Source organism: Cygnus olor, chromosome 10 (assembly GCF_009769625.2).
Source record: "Cygnus olor isolate bCygOlo1 chromosome 10, bCygOlo1.pri.v2, whole genome shotgun sequence".
NCBI classification, from domain to species: Eukaryota; Metazoa; Chordata; class Aves; order Anseriformes; family Anatidae; genus Cygnus; species Cygnus olor.
In genome coordinates, this window is record NC_049178.1 from 73,261 (window position 1) to 85,048 (window position 11,788).

Below are 11,788 nucleotides of genomic sequence, written 5' to 3' on the forward strand. Positions count from 1 at the left end.
ACCCGTCCGGCCTACCTATTGGCTCTGCCTCCAATCCCGCCCCCTCGCTATTGGTCAGCGACTCCGTCTGTCTGCCAGTAGGGATGCCTGAGGGGAGATGCCCGGAAGGGGGTGGACTGGAGCTGTTTCCGCCTCGTGACGAGGCGGCCGCGGCCGGCGGTTGACGAGTGAAGGTGCTGAGAAAAATCTAGGCGATTTCCTTCTTTTTTATTCTTTTTTTTAAGTGATCTCTGTGTTAAGGCATGTGTCTCCCAGGTCCAGTGGTCTTTACTCTCCCCGCTGTAGTCCCCTCAGAGAAAAGCGGTGCGTTGACGGGAGGGCGCCTTGTGTCCCTGTCAGGGCGGCGGCGGCGGCTGCTGTGCCCTCTGGGTGCCACCCGCGTCCCCTCTGAGGGGGCTCGTCTCATCCCTGCCACGTCTCTCTCCTCCACCTATCAGGATTTTCTCAAGAAATAATTCATCTCCCTACCAACCTTGTATTTTTTGTGACTGTGTCTTAAAAACCCCCAAAGTCCCCAAATGTGCTGCTGATCTCAATTTTAACCCTTCCGAAGCAGGATTGTAATTCGCCCTAGTTGCCCTCTGCTTTCTTAGCCTGCATGGGCCTGCTGCTGCAGGTTGGTGCCCAATTCTAGGTGCTTCCAACAACTGTGGGCGCCTGCTAGAACTAGGGTGTTTAGACTCAGATTACTGTGTTTTAAATTATTCCTGAGGGTTAATTTATATTTTAAGGGTAAATCTCTTAAGGGGCATAGGCTAAATACAGCTTGATAATTGAGAATATCTACCTAATTTGTCACTTATTTGAAAACATGAAAATATGCTGTGTCCAACAAGGCTGCACACTTATTCTCACTCTTTAAATGCTAATAGAAGTAAAAGCAAAATGTACAGCATAATTGAAATTGCAAGCAGATTAAACTCTGAAATTAGTTGATATTTCACTTCTGTGTCTTAGAAAGCAGCTGGTAACTTTATAGATACATTTCTTATTATGAAGGAAATAAAAAAGGCTGGTTTTCCCTTGCTGGTTTTGCCTTTTTGTGGCCAGGTGAGCCTGGTATAAAACCAGGTTAGAAATTATGCCAAATCATCCCGTGGAGCCAATGTTAATAAATTATTGTGCAGACTTGCAATGAAGACCTTGCTTTATGTTGTATCAGGTCACATTTTACATTCAAAAGCAGATAAAGCAAAGGGGTTTATGGTGTTAAAAGATATCAAGCAATCAAAGTTGGTGAGATTTTTGTTTGGTTGGTTTGTTCCCCCCACCCAGAAGGGACTGGTGAGGAACTTGCCAAGTTACAGCTCTGTTCAGGCAGTTCTTTCACCAGCTCAGCTGGTGACTCAGGTGGCTGAGGCAAGTCACACTGCTTGTCTTCTTTATTTCCCTGTCATGTGAGGGTAATCATACAGGGTTATCTCAAGGTATTTTGAAAACTAAGTCTTGTATCTTCTTGTTTGGTCTTCTGCATTGAAATATTATTTGCTGAGCTGTAACTGGACCAGCAATTATTATCTGAGAGAACACCAGCATTGGCTCATGACGTGCATATATGTGCACAGCTTTCTGGTTTTGAGATTTGTTGATTTCTGACTACTTTTTACAGAGATCTTCTGTAAGAAATGCTTTCTGTGTTCTAATATACTAGATGCATTCCCTTAGCAGAATCCAGGAAAGTAGTAAGTAACTTTAAATTGTTTATTGTTTATAGTTACCTTTGTATTTTTACAACTGTAAGTGGCAGAGGAAAGGCACGTTTATTTAGCTCCTATGAAATGAGAAGAACACCTCTTAGAAAACTAAATGTTTTGTAGAACTAAAAACAAAACAGTAACAAACATCTTTAATATGCAGAAATGTGCTTTGATGTCTCAGCTGGTATGTAGCATAAAAATGCTAGTTTCTGTTGATCTTAATGATTCAGTTTAATGATTCAATTCATTGTGGTAGCAAGAGGGAACCTTTTTTTAAATAATTCTATAGCATATCAGGGCTTCTTTTAACTACTAGTTTGGTTTTTTTAATAGATCTCTTGCGTTGAAACATTCTGTATGTTAGTAACGTCTTACTAGTCTTATACCTTGTACATTTTTACAAATGTTGGAAGGAATTTGAAAGTTTTATTTAGAATACAAATTTGGCTGCAGCAGATGAGGTTGGATAGTAATGAATTGAAGAAACCCTCTGAACCCACTACTATGCATGTTTTAATATTATGCTTTTCTCAGCATTGTAGACTTTTTGTTAGTGTGATTTTTTTTTTCATTTTTTTTTCTTCTTTGTACTAAATGCTTACTAGGAGGCCCTAAAAGTGTGGGGACTAATACTTGGAATTATGTAAACAGGGAGAAGAGCAGCCAACAGCTCTTCAGAGGATTTCAGATATGTACCAGAACAGGGAGAATGTTTTGGATCTGCTGGAGAGTGAAAGTAGCTGTCTGGATAAGGTAGGATTTATCTGCGTGTTACACACTGCTTAACACACAATTTCTAGAGACTTTTGCTACCCTTGGATTTACCTTGAATTTATCAGTGTTCATTTAATATCTCTAGATCAAAATAGCCTTCACTTTAGCAAATAATAGCTAACTGCCTTTAGTTGTGTTTTGAGGGAGAAAAAAAAATAAAAAATTAACAGTTTTATGGTATTCTTGCCTAAAAAAATAAACAAATAAAACAAACCTTCAGAATTTTGAAGTTGGCATTGAATGTATTCTCTGAAATTTATGTACAAAACACATTTGTAAGGAAGCTCTATGTAGCAAGATGTCTAAGGTGCTGAAATACTGGTGCAGTTGGGTAAAGGAGCTGTGGGAAAGGTGATATGAAAGGCAATTTTCTGTGTGTGATAAGTAGTCAAGAATGATTATATGTGCTGCTCACACCTTTTCAAAAAGCTGATAGGCTGTTGTGAAAGGTGACCTGCCAGTGGAGTAGCAATGGGTGAGTGACAACAGGAACAGGTAGCAACAGTAAGCCATGCAACTTCAGGGCAATGTCACCAAGAACTCCTGGTATGGTTGTTTCAGCTGGTATAAACAGAGTCCTCTGAGGCTTCACATCTTCACTCAACAGATGAACTTTGCTATCTCTGGGCAAAGAACAGGGGGCACAAAATCTGGAAGGGATGATATGAGTTTGCTCCTTCAAGTATGTGATGCTGTAAGAGAATGGTTTTTGCATGTTCAAGGATTTCTCCTGTTATTCATTACCCAGGATTTTCGATGTAATGTTTGTTGCATTGCTCTCGTTGCTCCTGCAAAGGTATTTAGCTAAAACTCCATAGGTAAGTTCACATGGGTTGCAAAAGAAGTATTGCTCATTTCTAATAGGCTGGGAAATGAGATAAAGTTTCTGAGTGAAGGCTGAAGCTCTATTTATACTTTCAGTGTGAATTCCTAGAAATCAGATCAGGTTCTTTACTATCAAATTCTACTTTACTTGAATCTAAAATATTGCAAGCTTTCCCGTAGGAAAATATTTTACCCATATTTCTTATGGAATGGTTCGTTGGCTGTTTATTTTTATATTAATGACAAATAGCTTTCTTCTACGACTGAACAAGATTCTCTTCAAAGAAATGTAGCAACAATTGAATGTTAGACCTTCAGCCAGACTTTCAGTAGATTTATCTCTGTATATGTAATTTTAGTGTAATACAGACTTGTTATCTATAGAATAATTTCTTTTTTCACATGAAATCTTTATAAACAGTGATATGGAGTGGCATTAGTATTATAAAGGTCTCTTAGATGCATGGTGTTTCAATTTTAGTGAATACCTCAGAAGTTAGAAAGCATTGTATGAGCAAGCTGTGAACTTCTGAATTGGTACTTCCAGTTCCTGTATGCAGTTGCAGCCGTGCACTCAGTTTAAAAATAGTGTCGATATGTTTCAGTTACCATGCTGCAGTCTCCAGGTCTGATTCAATTCAACATTGAGCAAATCAATGTGATTATTTTAATAATAAGTTTCCTATTTGCATAACATTATTGAGGAAACTAGCAGCTGGGCGAGCACAAACACCAGGTGGCAGTATTTGATTAGTTTCTGACTTCTGAGCAAATGCATTAACTGTTTTTTGGCTTATTTCATGAACATTCTTTTTGAGAGCTACTAGGATCTCTTTTCCTTGGAAAGTCCTTAAATAAATAAATAAGTCATTAAAGAATGAGAGCGTTCAACTGCGAGCAAACTAGCTCTAAAAGTTTTCTTAGTCCTTGACAGTCTCAGAGAAACCAAAATGTTATACCTAGTCAGTTAACTTAATGGTTAATTTTGTGGAGATATGTGCCTCATAAATATTTCTCTTACCACCACCTATGCCTGTCTTTATTGATAGTTCTTGGTAGTTTCCTGAAGAGATCACTTATGAAGGTAGTTACCAGTTTGGGAATTGATGGATGTGGTAATCTGAGTATTAACTGTGTGGCTCAGGTTAATTTCATTCCTATTCATTCAGGTGAAATAAATATTTTCTGAAATGTTTTTGTATCAGTGCTTGTATTGTGTTTTGTTGTTGTTGTTTTTTTGCACTTAATAAATAGCGGTCTGTATTTGGAAACCAGCTGTTTATATTCATTAGGAGGTTTCTTGTATTATTAAAGTCCACATTAGTTTCTGAATTCTAGAGACTGTCTATCGGTGATCGTACTTGAAACCTCACCAGGACAGGTAAATTGGTAAGCAGCTCCACGTTCAGTATGAAGGAGATGTATTGTTTTCTTTTTGACTTTTTCTTTTTTTTTTACTTCTAAAGCTGATATTCCATGTAGAACCTGTAGAGGCAGAAGTTTCATCTACCAATCACTGGTGTGCAAGAGGCTCTGCTTTATCTCTTCAGTAACCTCTGGGCCTGGTGGGCAGTTTGAATACTCAAGTGTCTGCAGTCAAGCAAAGGAGACCTGTTGCTTAGCTAAGATCATAGGTTGCCTTGTTGGGACAAGCTGTACTGAAATATAAAGGGCTGTAAGGCCCTCACTTCCCACTGACCTCTAGTTCACCAAATATTCCATCATGAACTGATGGAACTTTCTGGTCAGAAGAGACTTTTCCAGAGGCTACCAAATATGTTAGAGGCTCTTGCGGAAAACAATTAAAGGTTCATAACACGAATGGAAGTGCCACGGCACTCTTGACTTTTCCAGTTAGGAAAAGGTATGTCATCTGCTCTGCAGCTTTCTGAAAATTGACACTGGGTTTCCTTAAGAAAAGGAACGTTCAAGTGTTAAGGAGAATCTGAGGGAAAATTTTGTCAGGTAAGCATTTCTTTAGACACAACACTGCCTTACCCATCTGATTAACACAAGCTACACATTCTTTTTGCCCCAAGTCTGCATATGAGTTCAAAATCATCGTTAGCCTAGTACAGGAGATCCACTTAAAGCACTGTCAATATGTTCTTGGAATTCTCAATTTTGACATTCTGTCATAGATCTTTAATTGGACTTCTAAGCCAGCTTTCTTAGCAGTTAAACCTGGACAAACCATCAGAGTTTGCTCTTTGCTCAGTAAGTTGATGGGAGTGTTGGTCACATGTAAAGGGAGCCTTACTGATATACCGCATGCAGTCCCATGGGACTTGTTACTCTTCCTCTACATTGATATAATCACAAGGCATGTCAGTGGCCAATGAACAGCTGTTTCTTATACTGATTTTTGTGGCTTTTCTTCTGCTTTTTGGTTGCTGAGGCTGTTAAATGCTGGCTGGGGCTTAGCTAGCAGGTGGTCACTGCATTTATTCTGATGCCACTTCAAAATACATTGACATGTTGATAAGGTGTCTTGGTAAGATCACTTCTTGAATTGCCACTTTTTCAGTTTGGTTTGACAACAGTTTCATTGCACAGCACTTAGTCAACATTCTTCAGCTCAACGTTGTTCTGATATAAAGTTCTGTATGATTGCATAGCTCTCACTAGAATCTTCCTCAACACTGCGCTGTCATTTCCATACGGTGCTATTTCCCTGGCTGTTTTCCAGCTTCTGTCATTCCTAAAGGTTGAGCTTGGACGGTTTACAAATGTACAGAAAATCAAAGTGGAGATGCTGTTTATTTCCATAATGTTAATTGTTAGTCATAAGAATGTGACTGATCACACAGAATAAACTACTGTGAGAAAATGGTGAAACAAGGAAAAAAGGGACAGATTTTTCCTCTGAAAGTGCACAGTCCTACGTCATGTTTTCCAAAGTTTTATTTAAGATGGGTAAAATTTGTGCTCTGAAATTAAAATAATGCTTGCATTTTTGCATTTATCAAATAGCTTTATCTAAAATAAGAAAAGGTAGAATTTGTAAAGAGGTTACCCTGAATGAAAAGGTGGTTGTGACCATGTACAATTGCTTTGGGGCTTACAGATGAGTATAAATATAACGATGTTATATCTGATTCTTTATAATTAGTGAAATCATAATTCTCTTTTTAAACTTTGAACTTCAAAACAAAAGCTATACTTCCTTTCTCTCTATTACTCATGAGTTTTGGTCTTTTTAAATGCATGCTCTGTAAAATAAATTTCTATTGGTTATAAACCCACTTACAGGAAAGGAGGAATACCTAGCACTAAAAGGGTATTTTGAGACCAGTAAATTTGAGTGTGCAGTTTGTATTACTTCAAGTTTTGTTCGCATGGTGTAAAGAGTGATCAGGAAATTTCACATATGGTATTTTTCAAAAAAGCTGCAACAAAGTTATTTTAATAAGAAAAATGAATGCATGAATTATTTAAAATAGTTGGTGCAACTGTTCTTCTAACTAATCCAGGCACTTGGAAGGCAATTACACTGAGCTTTGACAACATTGCCAACCCACTGCACAGTACCTTATGCCAAAAGCTATTGTTGTTTTATTGACCATGTTCACCATTACATATGCATATGAAAAAACAGAGGCATTTTCATTGGGATTACCCTAATAGCATTAAGAGATTATTTTTAAATTTCCTTGGAAGGAAATTCACTTAAATGAGATTACTTATTGACTGGTTTCCTATCATGTTGCTGTGTTTAGGTAAGTGGAGTCCATTAGAGTATACAGTTTTTTTAAAAAACTGATTTTATACATTAATGATTTCAAATAAAGGAGAAGTACTATATTTGTGCATAGCTTCTTTTTGAGAAAGTTAAGTCGATGTTCTGGTTAGGAGAGATAACACTTTTTGTCCCTCTTGGTGGCCCCCCTAGTGTCACCATTAGTTGCTAATTACTTGCAAACAAATAAACAATTAACTCCTCGTGCCTCTTGGTGGGAGAGTTTTCATTGACATGCTAAAACTTTCTAATAAAAGATTTTAATTAATGACGTTGCAAATCCAACCCCCTTGTCAACATAGCTATAAGGAGGACTTTGGGAGAAATGCAAGTACAGTATACGTGCTATGCTAGCTGAAGGTGAAATCATGGCAAGTACATCGCTGTGTGCTGCTAATACGTCAGTGTCTCAGAATCTTCGGAAAGCATCTAGTTTTGTAGAAAATAAAACCACACAGTGCTCCTTTTCCATTGAAAGTATTTTGGGATTGGAGCAGAAAAAAGATGGCATTCCAGCAGTGAAACCTCACAGACCATGGATGGATGGATGCACCAACTTGGGTAAGCCAGCAGTCTGTTTTGTAACTTCTCAAGCTTTTACTCTTTTAAAAATGTATATATTGTCATGTTTCTAACAGTAAATTGAAGTTCGTTTGCTTGCTTTTTCTAGTTTTAGGTGATGACAGTAATTCCCATCTGCAAATCCCTGTTGTTTCCTATGAAAATTCATTATTTCGTGGTAACAGTGATCCAATGCAAGAGGAAAAAGTTTTGAAATGTGAAAAATATTTTTCAGTCACTGAAAGGCTATCTTTCAAACGGGAATTGAGCTGGTACAGGGGTAGAAGACCAAGAACCGCTTTCAATAGAAACCAGGTAGGCATTTTCTTACTATTTAATAAAGGACTAACAATGCAGCTTAGTAAATTGTTGGTAGAAGCCTATAACAGCTGACTAATTTGGTATTGTGTATCTCTCCATATAGAAATGTAATTAAGAACTAGTGTAAATTCACGATAATGTTACTAGCTTCATCTGGTCGATGTTTGTTCATGAAAGCAGAATTGTCCAAGCACTGCTTGGAAGCCTTAATTTAAACAAATTAAGCTGTTTCTATTTATTTATTTATTTTAACTCCTATAACAATAGCAATGATTACTCAGAAAGTGTATTTTAATCTCCTCAGATTGAAGTCTTGGAAAATGTTTTTAAAATGAACTCCTACCCCGGCATTGATATTAGAGAAGAACTAGCCCGCAAATTAGACTTAGATGAAGACAGGATCCAGGTAATTAAATTGTTTCTTGAAAATTTCCATATTTCCATCCATGTGTACTCTCTGGTGATATAAATAGGTAGATGATGGTAGTAACAATAATTTTAATGTCAATTTAAAAACAGTGTGCATTTATACATAATAGTATGCATTGAGTGATTTGAGAAATGACAGCCATTGAATTCATCCTGAAATCCCAACCCTTTTTCCATAGCATCAATGAGACATTTATCACTAATATTTCTGTGATTTCTGCTTTGTTAATCTCTAGTTGTTTGTGGAACTTGATCACTTGCTCCCAGGTTTTAAAATCATGTTTACATGATGCATGTCAACATATTTAAAAACCAAATTTGAAACAACTATTGAATTAATTTCTTGGAATGAATTAGTATATTAGCATTTTGAGAGTGTCAGGAGAGCGCAACTGTGTTAAACCAGCATTTGAGCCTATGTCGTGTATCTGGCCAAAAGCGAAATCTACTCAGGGTTTTAATTATTCATTTCCAGCTAATCAAATGTGATAAGAATACCATAAAAATTAGAATTCTGGCCTCGCCTTGATATTTATTAAGTTTTTGATGGAGTTCTTATCGGGCTTGATGGGGAGCTTGGTGCTGCTATTAATTAAGCAGTTGAAGAAGTTACACCTTCAGACTTGTATGTGAATTGCAGCTGCTCAGGAACTTCCATTCAATGTCACTGAAGTTGATACTAGTTTTTGTATTAGCGAAGCTGGTTCTCATTTTCCAGCAAAGCTGAGGGCATTATTTTTTTTAGTCTTAATTAGTGCTGGTCACTGTCTTCAGATTTTAACTTTTTATTAAACTTCCAAACTACTGACATTTCACAAAATACTGTAGAGTTGTGTGAATATTTTTAAATTTCAAAGCTTGCTCTTAATACAGTGCTGTATTTCTGAAAAACATGACTTTTATTTCAATTTTAGATCTGGTTCCAGAACCGTCGTGCAAAGCTGAAGAGATCACACCGAGAATCACAGTTTCTAATGGTGAAAAATACTTTCACCTCCAGCCTGCTAGAGTAGAAAGGATGGTTTGCCACTATACTACTACGATAGAACATGAAGAATTACTAGTTATTGTCATAATTTGTCCTAAGTAATGATACATTGATTATATGATTTTATCACTAGATTTGAAGTGTTATAATGATTTTCAGTCAAATAAACTGTAAATACTTGAAGTATTATTATAACCTACTTTTTGTGGAGAAAGTCAAATTTTCTATATATTTTAATAAATATTTTCAGAAAAGTGTATATACATTTTTTACAGTTAAAAAACACAAACTCTGGGTTGCACAAGATTTTCAGCTTGTGTAAATTACTGCAGGCTTAACTGATAAAGACCTAAAGCTACATAATTTTGAAGTGTAAAATAATCAATATGCAAAAAAGTGTTTGATATGTGAAATTGTGCATTGCATTAGAATTTAAATAGCTATAAAAATAATATATTTTCTAAAAAAAAAAAAAAAAGGTTCTCCATGAAGATGGAAGGACTAGCATTCAACTGACTGTTTTCAGTTTGAACCATTGTTTCATTGAAAGAAGCTTAAAATTGTAATCTTTTTTATATATTTCACTTCATTTATATTTGCTTGTTTAATGCTTCAACTCAGCTATCTCCTTTGTTTTCAGTGTGAGTGTTGCAGTTGCGAAGTTGCCATCATTATCTTGTAGTGACAGAATGCAGCATTTCACAGGATCAAATCAGTTGGGACCAGACCAGCTGTCCAGATCATTGCCATTAATTTTAGGTTGTTGAATATTTTTTTTATCAGACACTCTATGAAAATTAATTATCCTCATACTTGATTTTCATCCAGAAGTCAGTATGCATAAGGACGGCCTTAAACTAGTTAAATGAACTGTTTTTCTACGTTGTGGCCAGAGGTAAGTATGGGTTTATGCTGTTGCTTGTACAGCAGAGGTTAAAGCACCACGTGCTTGAAGTGCTAGTGTCCTTCAGTGAGACTGGTCCACATTACTTACTAGAGACACACTGTACATGGGTCCAGCTGTATATGCAAAAACTCATTTTGTTAACACAAAATGATGGCTGATGGTCAGTAGAAGCACTGACTTTAATTAAAATTTCAACCTGCAACAACTGGTAAATCTTGAAGAACTTAGGCATAAGATTTCATTAATTGGGTTTTCCTACTTGGCTGACATGAAAAATAAGTTTTATTTTGAACCAAAACTATATTTGCAATAGTGAAAAAAATGAGCTGAATCATTTTATCTGCTGCAAAGAAAAGGGTTTTAATATGCAAGATTGAAAAACAAAAAGAGCAAAACACTGAAAAGTAGGGAGCAGAAATGATGCGAAGAATGCTTAATACTTTGAAGTCCTCTTTGTATCTCATTCTAAGTTTAGATCTTTAACTCTTCTGCCTTGAAGGAATGCCTAGCCACTGAGCTATAATACATTCTGCTGTTGGTTTCCAAATTTCATGAGGAAACAGTTTTTTCCAGGAAGTACTTTGATATTCACTGGAGGAAGAACTTGAGCCCGTCTTCAATCTACATGCATTCACCACCAGGCTGATACAGCCTCTGACACTTGGTTTCTCTGGAGTCACTTATGAGGAAATGAAAGTCAGTTTGTCATTGTTAATATAGGTTAAATGTAAATAATGGGGGAAAAAGAAAAGGGAGGGAGGAGGTGCAGAAGAAATTATATAAATCCTTCTAGTGTTGTAGTTGTCCGAATGCAGTTAGGCTAGTAGTACTTTCACGTTTAATAAGAATAAAATGACAACAGAATTACTTTTTTTTTTTTTTTCTTCTGGCACGTTACTTTCAATGCACTATAATCTGTAGAGGTAGGTGTTAAAATTTTAGACCTGTCTTTACTACTTCTAGACCATTCTTGATTCCTTCTGATGTGTGCTCTGCTTTTCTTTTAGCTTAAATTCTTAGAAATCTGTATTTTACATTTCAGTTGTAATAATGGATGCCTTAACGTAGCTTTGCTGAATGTTTGCAAGTTATTGCAAAGTGCAGTTAGTTTAGGATTTTACCAGATACATCATACCTCTCATGTCATGAATGAAAAGCAAATTGTTGTTCCCTGTAGAAAATGCTGTCCTACAGAATAAGAGGTAAGCTTAAGAAAAGGTCTGATGGTAAAAACTTAATCTTATGTAGTTTCATAGAAAAAGCTAAAGAGAAGGATGATCCAACATCGGTCCTTAGTCGATATTTTGGATGATAGGTTGAGATGTAAGACATTCAATAAAACCCAATTCTATATTTCCTAAAAAATATTATTTAAAAGCTGCATTATTTTAGAGCTAGATTACAGGTATTTGCCATTTTGTGTCTGTAACTTCATGGGTTTATTGCTTTCATTTTTATAGAAGCCCTAAAATCTTGAATTGCTTGACTTTGCCTCTGGAAAGCCTATTTTAGTGTGGAAGTACCAAGCTTTTACCCAACACTGACAT

The 11,788-nt window shown here is 36.4% G+C and overlaps 1 protein-coding gene across 1 annotated transcript; it reads left to right on the forward strand.

Annotated features, from left to right (window-relative positions):
* The first annotated feature begins 81 nt into the window (after positions 1 to 81).
* HESX1 (HESX homeobox 1) lies at positions 82 to 9,588 on the forward strand. Its single transcript, XM_040569122.1, has 6 exons — positions 82 to 173; positions 2,349 to 2,450; positions 7,338 to 7,596; positions 7,706 to 7,911; positions 8,222 to 8,323; positions 9,261 to 9,588. Exons 3-6 carry the CDS (start codon positions 7,383 to 7,385, stop codon positions 9,357 to 9,359), a joined length of 621 nt encoding a protein of 206 aa, XP_040425056.1. The 5' UTR covers positions 82 to 173; positions 2,349 to 2,450; positions 7,338 to 7,382; the 3' UTR covers positions 9,360 to 9,588.
* Positions 9,589 to 11,788: the final 2,200 nt, after the last annotated feature.

Coding starts and splice junctions, on each gene's coding strand:
- HESX1 (XM_040569122.1), top strand. CDS start 7,383: ATGCTAGCTGAAGGTGAAATCATGGCAAGTACATCGCTGTGTGCTGCT. Junction 7,597..7,705: donor GGATGGATGCACCAACTTGG/GTAAGCCAGCAG, acceptor TGCTTTTTCTAG/TTTTAGGTGATGACAGTAAT. Junction 8,324..9,260: donor TAGATGAAGACAGGATCCAG/GTAATTAAATTG, acceptor TTTCAATTTTAG/ATCTGGTTCCAGAACCGTCG.